This window comes from Lithobates pipiens, unplaced genomic scaffold, assembly GCF_037356315.1.
Source record: "Lithobates pipiens isolate NorthernLeopardFrog02 unplaced genomic scaffold, aLitPip1_a1.2 Scaffold_1, whole genome shotgun sequence".
In the NCBI taxonomy this organism is placed as follows: Eukaryota; Metazoa; Chordata; class Amphibia; order Anura; family Ranidae; genus Lithobates; species Lithobates pipiens.
Genome location: NW_027507685.1, coordinates 101182337 through 101194680, shown reverse-complemented (window position 1 = coordinate 101194680; position 12344 = coordinate 101182337). Strand labels below are relative to the sequence as shown.

General features: G+C 41.6%; 1 protein-coding gene across 4 annotated transcripts in view; it reads left to right on the top strand.

Moving 5' to 3' along the window:
* TNC (tenascin C) overlaps nt 1-12344 on the top strand; it is a 209848-nt gene that overhangs the window by 92452 nt on the left and 105052 nt on the right. For 2 of the 4 annotated variants that reach the window (XM_077467830.1, XM_077467825.1), the window contains exons 8-12: nt 1146-1331; nt 1877-1966; nt 3603-3866; nt 7124-7396; nt 11509-11781. In XM_077467830.1, the coding sequence (XP_077323956.1) occupies nt 1146-1331; nt 1877-1966; nt 3603-3866; nt 7124-7396; nt 11509-11781 (1086 nt within the window). The remainder of the gene's footprint in view (nt 1-1145; nt 1332-1876; nt 1967-3602; nt 3867-7123; nt 7397-11508; nt 11782-12344) is intronic. The other 2 variants (XM_077467926.1, XM_077467899.1) reach the window with 1 other exon arrangement.

Below are 12344 nucleotides of genomic sequence, written 5' to 3'. Positions count from 1 at the left end.
TTCTGTTTATACATTGGAAAGGTTACACAGTTAGTACTATTTGCATCAGAATGGCATCTAGTCTCAGGACTTTACTCTTAATGGCCATTTACAAGATCAAGACGTACCTGACAAGATAATAGTTAGTCTTGTAGATAAGAAAAACTAAGAAAAACAGAGAATGCTGGCTACCTGAGGAAAATGCCTCTTAAGCCCGCCATGTATGGTCAGAATCTTCGCCAATTCAGTGGCTATATGAGGAAATTGTCTCCTAAGCTGGCCATGGATGGTCTGAAACTCGACCTGTTCAGCAGGCTATATGAGGAAATTGCCTCCTAAGCTGGCCATGGTCCCTGTTGAACTGGCCAAGTTTTGACAGAATCGTGGCAGTCTGAGCGTACCCAATTTGATTGTTGTATGACTTGGGTACAACCAGCATGTTGGATTGTACTTGCGATTATTTCCAGTGGCTATAGCCACTAGCAATAACCACTGTGTTCTCCTGGCAGAGATGGCCTCTATCCACACCCCCACCCCCCACGCCGGTAAAAGAAAATATGTTTTGACTGACTGTGTCGATGGGGGAATCAAGCAATTTTCTTTCCTACACCCTTATGGCCGGGCCCAGGGCAAACATGCCATACTGCGCCCCCCCCCCCCCCCCCCCAGTACATATTCTCTTTCCCTTACTCCAAATCCCTCTCTTAGCACAAATATCCCCCCTACCACAAACTCCCCACAATCATTTGTACTAACACAAATCCCCCCCCCACTACCATATCACCTCAGTAGAGGCCACTGATCATCTTTCTGAAGGACCTAACTTTGTGGTAGAACTGACGAGGTTTACTCATCAAGCTCAACAACTGCTCCTTGGTTAACAGATAAAATATTTTCAATCCAACTCCTCACATCTTTCTTTTGCACTCTTCATATGACCAACTGGCACTCTTTTTGCCTATTGCCTTTGGGTCTCTCATTAGAGGCCATATATTGTCTTAGTGGAGGCCCCCACTTTGCAGTAGAACCAGAATAAAAAACTGCAGTCTGGCTCCTCACATCCTCCTTTTTATGGATTATTGCGACCCTTTAATATAGGTCTGTGAAAAAGCCTTACAAAAGGTAATATGAATTATGTATTAATTATGGTAATGGTTATTTTAAAGATTTGGATGCTCCAAAGAACCTGAAGAAGGTTGCCCAGACCGATAGCACCATCACTCTCGAATGGAAGAACACCCAGTCCAAAGTTGACTTCTACAGAATTAAGTTTGCCCCACTCTCAGGAGGTGATCATGAAGAAATAACTGTGCCCAGGAGTAGTCAAGCTACCACCAAGGCTACACTTACAGGTCAGTTTTTTTAAACAATGTATTCGTTTGTGAATCAGCTTCAAAGAGAACCCAGGCACACAAAAATTACATTTGGAAGCCAACCAGTCCTTAGATGTGGTGGCCACATTCAGTTACATTTTTTATCATGCTAAAAAAACGTTCAGCAAGCACAGAACATGCCTGTTAATCCTGCCATAAATACAGTGTCTTTCTCATATTCTTTGAGAGCACAAACAATGTTATCTTTCTACTGTAAACTAATAATCTTCCCTCCTCCATGATATGTAATGGAAATCTAGCCTGGGTGACAACCATGACTCCCTCCATAGATAGAGGGGGATAAGTTAGCATAGACATCCAGGGAAAGAACTTGTGATATTAGGAGAATTACAAGGTTAAAATAATGGAAAGAAGGCTGAAAAGCATAATGTATCCACCATATCTAAAGACTGGTATGCTGCAATATATAAAATTTTTTGTTTCTTGGTTTTCGATATGCTTGAAGCATAGATGCATGAGAACCATCCATGCTTAATTAACACATAACTGTAAATCTCTCCTAGGTCTAAGGCCCGGAACTGAATATGGCATTGGACTGACTGCAGTTAAACAGGACCGAGAAAGCGCTCCAGCCACTATAAATGCAGCAACTGGTAAGACAAAAACAAAACTGGGCAGCCCTTGACAGTTACATATGACACACGAGCCTCCAAGCCACGGTACTCTCCTGTGCATACATCCTCTCTCTGCCCCCACAATGCCCAGTGGCTTCTATCTAATCATTATATTTGAGAAGTTGCCAGGGGCTCTAACCATTTCCAAATGAAAAATTGTGGTTCAAATGTCCATCAAACATCATACAAGGCCTTCAGGTATCAAAGTCCTAGAGTCATAAAGATGCATTTAGTCACGTCCCAATTCAAGAAACTTGCACATCAAGGGTTTACCCAGCCTTTCCCAACTTTTTTTAAATATGGAGGAACCCTTGAAATAATGTTCTGGGCTCAGGGAACCCCTGATAAAAAACTGCATGTACAGCTCACTGTACATTAAAGTGATGGTCAGGGAGAAGAATGTGCCTTACATGTGTGGTCAATGGGGATAATCCCCCTCTTACATACAGCTAAAAATATCATTGGTTTTGGTGCCAACTTATCGAAGTGGCAGAAATTGCTCATTGCTCAAGGAACTCCTGACAACCTCTAGAGCAAGGGTGTCAAACTCAATTTGATTGCTGGCCGCATCAGCATTATGGTTGCTCTCAAAGAGCCAGTTGTATCTGTAAGACTAGATGTCAAGAGCAACCCACTCTCCCTGACATCAAAAGTCAAGAGTCCCCCACCATCCCTTACATCACAGTGCACCCCCCTTAACTAGTGCTGCTGGTGGGAAGAAGCTGTGGGAAGGAGAAAGTTCAGGGTCTGGAGGAGGACCAGAGAAGGGCTGAGTCATCTGCCGAATGTCTGCTGAATGCTGAGGCCAGGGGAGGTGGAGATGATGGGGTGCTGAAGCTGCACACAGAAGAGCAGGATTGGGTGGGCGGGTTTTGTCCTCCTCTCTGCTGCTGACTGCTGAGACAAGGTGGGGGCAGAGAAGAAGGGGGTGCCGCTGCCACAGGACAGGTGCAAGGGCAACACAAAATGGCCTGGCAAGCCAGATTTGACCCAAGGCCTTAGGGAACCCTAGTTGAGGAAGCCTGGGTTAACTATACCAAATATAAGTCCAACCTAGTTTGGCAACATCAATGTAAAAGGAAGAGAAAACAAAAACTGTAGAAACAATAACACAAAATTGGGCTGCTGAAGCACCTGTGCAGATTTTTAAGCCCCTGAGAAGCAAAAGACCAGCTGGAGACTGGAGAACAGCAGCATCCTTGTACTTATAGAACTAAACTCAACATCTACTTCTGGGTATGGGACACCAAGTGACATGTTATTTGCTTTCTCAAGTCCCCTGAGGCTTTACATCTGCAGAAGTTCTTCAGAGTTCTAACCCTTTACTACACTGTTAAAAATGAAAAATAAAAGTTTGGGTAAATGGGCACTTTACAGACCCTCCACCTTGCATATACTGGTTATGGAGATTTACCAAAACGTGTGATTGTGTTCACAAAATAGACACAGTTGTCATACATGCCATGGTTCCAAGCCATGCCCTGTTAAAACACATCAATTAACAAAGCCATGATCAATTTCTAATTGGTTAAACTCAATGGACATTTTGCAACCTGGCTAACTAAGTAACTATGTAACAAATATGGATCCTAACAGATGGAACTGTTTATTTCAGACTTGGATGCTCCAAAAGACCTGGAGATCACCAGTGCCACAGAAACAACCATAAACGTGCGTTGGATAAAACCAGTGGCCAAAATTGATCATTACCGACTCTTGCATACCCTGGTTGGTGGCAGGGAGAGCGAAATTCAAGTTCTAAAAGATGCGGATTCCTATGTGTTAACTGGACTTGAGCCTGGTAAAGAATACAGCATTTCCCTGACTGCTGAGAAAGGGCGGCATAAGAGCAAACCAGCAACTGTGGTTGGACGTACCGGTAAGTGAAGCTATTTCAAAGAATTTCAAGATCTTAGTTGACATATCGGCATATTGACTAAGGATCAGGAACAAAATGTACGAGAGGTTGGGTAGCTCTGATATTCTTTAAGGCCTTTATTCATCATGTTTGTTCCTCAAGAAAAATGTCATGTGTAGCAGTAAATTAATGTTACAAATATTCATCTAATTTGAATTTCCAACCCACAGAATTTCTTTTACAGCCTTTACAAGACCCGCCAATGTGTCATCTGGCACTGCTGCTTACAAAAGAATAATAAGTTTCTCCTTTATCTCCATTTTAGCTTTTAATCTGGATTATTTTTTGCAGATACTAGAGTCTTCTTGGTTCTTTAATGTGTCGTTGCTCTTGTTAAAACTTCTCTGTTTTTTATTTTTTTGCATGACTGTTAAACACATTTAAGAGGATTTTAAAAGCGAAGAGAGGAAATGTACGTTTTTATAGTTTTTTACTTCCCCCCAAGCAGTAGAGCAGTTAAGGGTTCCTTAGAGAACTGATCTTTTATGCAGACTCCAAAAGATTTGACCTTTTTAAGATTCTAGGAAGTCGCCTGGTAGAATCATCACTGAGGGATTAATGACCTCTAGTTTCCATATACTTCGCAACTCTTGAGGCACTAGCCTGAAAAAACATAATCAAACTAGGAGATTGATGCTATAATTATCATATCAAATAATGAATGCTTTGTTAGGGACAATGTATGTAGTGCTAGTAACATAAAATTAAAATTAAAAGTAAAAGTCCATAGTGTTTAAAATAAAGTCCTTGTTCAGGGAAAAATCTGGAAGCACCCACGGTGTAGACAAAGACACAATTAGGTGAGCATGAACTTATCCTCCACCGAACATCAAGACACCAGGCCTCTTACCAAAGAAAATGGACTACTGAATTACAGGTGGTCAAACAAGCATGATACATCCACAGCACCACAAAACCACTTCACTTGAATTATAGATTGGCTGGATACCACCTGTAATTCAGTGGTTCATTTTCTTTGGTAAGAGACCTGGTGTGTTGATGTTTGGTGGAGGATAAGTTCATGCTCACCTAATTGTGTCAAAGAAAATGGACCACCGAATTACAGGTGGTATCCAACCCATCTATGATTCAAGTGAAGTGGTTTTGTGGTGCTGTGGATGTATTATGCTTGTTTGACCACCTGTAATTCAGTGGTCCATTTTCTTTGGTAAGAGGCCTGGTGTGTTGATGTTTGGTGGAAGATAAGTTCATGCTCACTTAATTGTGTCTTTGTCTACACCGTGGGTGGTTCCCGATTTTTCCCTAAACAAGGACTTTATTTTAAACACTATGGACTTTTACTTTTAATTTTAATTTTATGTTACTAGCGCTGCATACATTTATTTTTCAATTTTTTTCTGGTTGTTCTTGAACTGCACTTGACCAACCTCTGTTCTGTCATATAGTGCAGGGGTTCTCAACCCTGTCCTCAAGTACCCACAACAGGCGTTGTTTGTAGGTTTTCATTTATCTTGCACAGGTGCTTTAAATCAGAGTCAATGGCTTGGTATTTTGGACAGCTATTTTATCTAAGAGAAATTCCCAAAAAATGGCCTGTTGGGGGTACTTGAGGACAGGGATGAGAACCACTGCTATAGTGTGGATGGTTTTAATTTTTTTGAGATTCATGCTCCAGCTTTAAATATTTATTGGTTATTATATTAGGAAGTGGGTCTGTAGAAGTCAAGAGGATAGGCCTTTACTTTTGTTTAATGTTGAGTTTAATGTTGAGTTGCACCAACTATTCTGGACCCTGAGGGGGTTACTCTACCATGTAGTGGAGAATTAAGGGTATGGAACAGAAGTACAAAGCTGAGAAGCTTGGAGTTCAGCTTTAAGCAACTCATATATTATAAAACCACAAGAAAAGACTAACCAAGACTCTATAAAATAGGAGTAGAACGCCTTTGCCGTAATATATTTTCCCCATCACATATAATCCGCTTAAAAGCACCGCGCCATTGTCAATTAAATCAATATAAGCAGAAACAATGTTATTTAGTACAGTCTGGGGAATCACTCTACAGCTTTCTCAATGGCTGAACACAAGGAAATTCTGGGAGCGCTAAGGAGCTTTTAGCGGGTTTCATCTCTTTCATCTGGTTTTCATGCATTCATCAAGTGAGACAAATACCGCCTATCCAAATCAAACAGAGCCGATCCTCCATTTGTCCTGGAATAGGCCCTAAGGGTCTCCCATCCTAAGAGAACCCATGCGTAGTAAAGTGGAAAAAAAAAGTGATTAAGATTTAAAAGACAATCTTAACAAGTTGAAGTCTGAAGCTGGCCTTTGTTTTAAAGGAAAGACCATCTTAAATTTTATTCTGGCATGGGAAATGCTAGCTTGAGCGGATTTACTACAATGCTGCCATTCAATAAGCAGTGAAATGTATCCACAAAAGCATGAAGCTATTTATTCACAAGTTAATATAGGTGTCAGGCAAATGAACCGGCAATAAGAACAAACTTGTTATGAATTAATCGTGGTTGGCTCTTATGATCCTGTGTAGTCTTGTCCTGTTTCCTATGTTACTTTTTTTCCCACCTATTTAATTGGACATGGGGGCTTACCATCGCCAGCAGAAAATGATAGAACCTTTGGTACAACTGTTTTGGGCTATGGTTCTCAAAACTAGTTTTTGGATAAAGCAAGCATGGTATTTGTAGTTGAGCCTAATATGTCCTAAATAAATGTAAATTTAATTAGGACATATAGTTATCCAAAAGAAAATGATAAAAAGAATGGTTGTATCTACACAAGAACAAAATGTGGTACATTGCAGCTTACCAGTCCTTAGTGGTGATAAGCTTGAGTTTATGGATTGGATCCTGTCCAAACCCAAAATAACTGGTCCAAAAAACTATGGGAAGAAGATTCTTTATAGCTGGTTTAGTTGTACTTTAATTAAGTTTAATGGAGTTGAAGAACACTGTGATACACCAATATTATGTTATTCAGTGAAAATACGCAATCATTTGTTTTTTTTTTTTTTTTGCAGCTTAGTATTATCATTTATTAATTACTCAGTCTTTAATCCCTCTCTAGGTTTGGATAATTGCACTAAATATCTCGGAATTTCATTTGATGTTCAATTTTCTTTTTTAAACATTAACATTATTCATTAATTTACTGTTAAGCGAATGCAAAGCTGTCTTCATAATGTGTGACCAAGTCCAAAAAGTACCGTAAAATATTAACAACTTACTCTCGTATTCAGAAATTCCGCATGAGCTGGGCGACTTGGTAGTGACCCAAGTGGGCTGGGACTCTTTCAAACTCACGTGGATAGCGCCAGACAACAACTATGAGAAATTTGTGATTCGGGTTCAGGAATTAAAGGATGGAGAAGAACCACAAACCATTGTGGTTCCTGGAGAACTTCGCTCTCTGGAAGTGCCGGGCCGGAAGCCGGCCACAAAATATAACATCACATTACATGGGGTGATTCGGGGACTTGACACCGTGCCTCTCTTTGGAGAAGTTGTTACAGGTACCAAATGCTGGAATGCTTCACAATCACCTGGGGGGGTCACTTCTCCACCAAGCTATTCATCTAGCTCGTCACCTGCATCCTCACTGGCTTTTTTAGATTGTAGCTTTTTCGCGTCACGTTGGCTTTTAATTCACTTCACTGGGCTGAAATGATGAGAAGGAGCACATCAAAAATCGATCCCTTCACGGAATCGTTTATGGGAGCTGATTAGCTGATTGAGGGATATGCTTGCTTGCTTGCATGCTTTGCTCTTTTCATAATAGGAATAGAAAAAAGTCCACCAAAAGTCCAAAGTTTCGTAAGCAAAAAAGTCCATCAAACAACAAAAATTATGACCAAGTCTTAAAACTCTTAAGATGGAAGTAGAGAAAAAATGAAAATACTATAATATCAATGCATGTAAACAGTTATGAGACCCTACGTGGAATTGTTAAATATAATTCCAAGGGTAATCACCACACTCTACAGTATATGTAATGTAAATATCCAGGTGCCCTAACCAAGGTATTCTTCATATAACTCCAGAATAGTTCAGAAGCACTTAAAAGCAGGGCCGGGGACAACTGGTGGGTAGGAGGGTAAGCTCCCTTAGGCACAGCTAGGCAAGGGGGGTGGAGAATGGACCCAGAGCACTAAACCCATTCTTCAGTATGCATTAACAGTGGGGGAGGGGATGCAGTTACACATCCTTTCCCTGGGTGCTAGACAAACCTGTCCCAGTACTGATTAAAAGAGAAGTATGGTTTTGGGTTTTAAAAATGACAACCAATCACAGTGTTCATGTAATCTGGCAGCGCTTCATACCCTCTGAGAATAATAGCCCATTTGCTATTGTCACACAACAGAACATAGTGCTCTGTCCCCAGAGCTGACCCTTTTTTGAAGGTCAGTTAGAGCCTCTGGCTCTAATCACGTACTTAAACCCCCCCAGTTGGAATCCATGCATCCGGTACCCTGCATGTAGACTAGGGGGCCAGATGCATAGATGGGGGGGCATGGATGCGACCCTATTGGACAAGCCACCACTGGCTGTTGGGCTGCCTATTGGGTCTGGACAGACCTCATATGCAGCCCAATAGCCAGCTGATGGAACAAAATGTCCATTTGACCACATTGTTCCTAATTACAAGGCAGTGGCTTAAGCTGGCCATACACAAATATTTTTCCTGGATAAAGGAATCTCTGGCCCTGCCAACTATCAAAATACCCAAACAATGCCTACCTCTGATTGAATGCAGGCACAATTCGGCCAACAATTTTCTGCCTGGATCCTTCAATTTTCAATTAAGAGATGATAGTTGAGAGGCGGCCAACAGGGCCACCCACCAAGCAAATTATGGACAGTTGGTCAGATGCTGGATGAAATTCACTCCATGTATGGCCAACTTTAACACTCTAAGCTTGCAACTAGAAGTACTGTTAAAGTGGTATTAAAGATTTTTTTTTTAATGTTATACTTACCTGCTCCTCTTCTTCTTGGGTACCTCACCAGTGCTCCTGGCTCCTCCCCCTTGACCAGTAGCCCCAATAGCAAGCCGCTTGCTTAGGGGAGAATGGGTGCGTGCTCACTTCCAAATCCCTGCTCTATGCATCAAGTAAGACATGTAGAGCGGCAGCTCGGCCCCATCCCTCACTCTCTCCTCATTGGGTCACTAGCTGTGATTGACAATGGCTCCCACTGCTGTCTCAGCCAATGAGGAGAAGGAGTCCCGGGACAGCTGAGTCCTGGGCTCAGGTGAGTATTAGGAGGAGCTGTGTGGGGAGCACCACACAGAAGGTTTTTTAGGTTTCATACATAGTCAGGTTAAAAAAAGGCACAAATCCATAAAAAAAAAAAAAACTAAAATAACCTTTAACCTTTACAACCACTTTAAGGGCAGGAACCCCAGGTAGAAAAATGTGTAATGGATTCCCATAATTTTCTGAAGACAATTGCCTACAGTGAGTCTTGATACTAAACTGAAAAATTTATTTTTTTGGTTTACACACATTATATTATCCTATATTTAGAAAGCTCCAACATAAAATGTAGAAATGTAAGTCACAAAAGAATTAGCCGAAAAGGAGAAATCAACATAGAGAAGCAATTTACGGAAGGAGACGAGGACACTGCCAAAGTATAAAGTTCCAACATAGATTTAAAGACCAGCACTCACAGTGGTGGTCCTTCGGGTCATCCTTTACATCAAGACATAAAAACAATGACCTTGGTCACGTCCTGCAGTTTCAATTAAGGAGGACCCAAAGGAAAGCCCTTTTGAGGGCTGGTATTTGAAAATGTTGGACTTTTACACTGTGGGGAGTGGTGCCATAAACTACAACTTTTAGCAATTCCGTTGTTGACGGAGGGGGACGAACATTGCCATTCTCTAATTTGATTCTAGCTCAAGTGAATTTTCAGTCCAAAAAGTTGGGGAGGTCTAGATATAGGTAGCCAGGGTAAAGGAAGTGGGTCAAATTAGTTTCTGGATAATCATCGGGAAAAAAATCTTCTAAACAATGCATGTTTTAAGGATTGTGATCTAGCTCAAGTGAATTTGCACTCTAAAAGATTGGGGGGACAAGATACAGGTAGCAAGTATGAGGGCAGTGGGTCAAGTTGGTTTCTAGATAATCATTGAAAAAAAATCTTCAAAACCATGCAAGGATGAAGGTTTAGGAAGAGTTATTTATATAATCCATTTGTAGCTGGTGAGTAGAGGTGGGAGAGTTTACACACATTCTAAGTTGCTGTGATCTCTAAGTGATCTTCAGCCTATGATGTTGAGCTTGTGGAGATTATGTTGGTCTCCATGTAGACCAAGGTTGTCAAACTCAATTTCCTTGCAGGCCACATCAGCATTATGGTTTCCCTCAAAGGGCTGGTTGTATCTATAAGTCTAGATGTCCAGAGCACCCACCCCCCTTACATCAGATGTCAAGAGCCCCCTTACCATCAGAAGTCAAGAGTTTCCCACCCTCACTTACAGTGTACCCCCTTTTACCTTATGCTGCTGCCAGGAAAAAGTTGGGGGCAGAGCTGGGAAGCAAAAAGTGCAGGATGTGGAGGAGGACCAAAGGAGGGCTGGAGTCTGCTAAATGCTGAAGTCAGGGGAAGCAAGGATGAGGGGGTGCTGCAGCTGCATGAAAAAGTGCAGGATTTGGAAGAGGAGTTCTGTCCTACAATCTGCTGCTGACTGCTAAAACTGGGAAAGGAGGGGATGGAGAATAGCCTCTCTGTGCTTGCATGAAGAAGTGCAGGATCTGATGGAGTAGCTCTGTCCTCCTCTCTGCTGCCAATTGCTGAGACAAGGTGGGGACAGAAACAGGAGGGGGGGGGGGGGGGGAGTTGCCACAGCTGCAGGAGAAATGCGAGGGCCTCATTGAATGAGTGGAGGGCCAGAGTCAGCCTGCGGGCCTTGTATTTGACACATGTGATACAGACCTTTAGGGTTGTTGTTGTGTGGTTACTCTTTAGGCTTTGTGGGGGAGGCCCAGGATCCCTTACTTGGAAAGTGATGCTGGTTTGCATTAGGATCCAGGAAAAATAACATAATACAGTTCTTATAAGTACCTTCAAACCCAATGGTTGCCTCTGGAACATGAGAAACTTCTAGGCTTTTTCCTACAAGTAGCAAAAAAAATAAAATAAAGTTTTGGCTTTAAGTACACCTTACTAAAAGTATATGGTCAATTTGAACATAAAAAAGGTTATTCAGAAATGTAATGCATTTCAAACCATTAAACAAAATTGATATATATATATATAAAAATAGATGTGCAAAAAAAGATTTTTCTTTGGCTCTCAAAATGAAGTTTGGACGGCAATTATATAAAAAATACAGATGCTTCAGCATTTGCCTGCTTCTTTCATTCATGCTCCGAGCTTTACGTTGCATGTACGTGCCAGCATGTAAAAAATGCCAGGGAAACTGCTTACGCAGATATATTTGGAGCTTCACGGAAAACCTTGGCTTCATTGTGGCTTCCTGCTACATGGCTGAAATTTTCACCAGACTTCTGCTTTTCTTTTCCTGGTGAGGTTTGTGGGCTGCTGACAAGGCATCCATGTGTGGGTGTTGTTGTTGGTCATCCAACGGTTTAATTGAATGACGTTTTTCCTCGCTCAGAAAACAAGCCAGAAGTAGACAACCTCACCGTCACCGGTATCACACCTGAGAGCTTTGACTTGTCCTGGACAGCAACACAAGATTCATTTGACGACTTTGTTTTAGAGGTTACTGATGAGGACAGGTCACGTGAGCCAGTGAAAATTAATGTCCCTGGCGATCTCAGGAAAACGCTTATCTCAGGGTTATTACCCAAAACTCATTACACCATCTACCTCTATGGTACTGTTCGCGGTCAACGAACGCAGCCTATTAGGGTCTCTGCAACTACAGGTATCGGATTGACTTATTTCATCTGCATTGACTTATTTTTTATCTTTGGGTGTAGTATTTCTTTGCAGCTTCCATGACCATTTCCATTACTTCTTGTATGTATGTCTATGTCATGTCATGTATGTCACGCTTATTCCTTTATATGCAGAAAAGGTAATATACTAAAGGGCTACAGTTCCACCTTGGAAACCATGTTTCTTCATACATATTTCAGCATAGTGATGCTCATTAAAGGGTATGGCTAGGTATGTTGTTTTCTAATTCCTGACGCAAGCTGGCAAAGCTATGGCTGCTTCACTGAAACCCTGAACAGTGTTGTAAGCCTTGCCCAGTTCTCCCCTTGCTGGACCACATAGCTACTCTCCCTCTCTTTGTTTCTTTAACATAACTGGCCATAGACAGTTTGAATCTTTGCTGGTTTAGCAGGAACCGGCTGAGATTTGAACCATGTATGGGAAGGCTGAATGTACTAAGTTGATTGATCGATCATTATTGGGGAGATTTACTCCTTTATTTATAGCCATTGCTATCTAGAAAATGAGGAAACTCAATTTTTTTTGTTG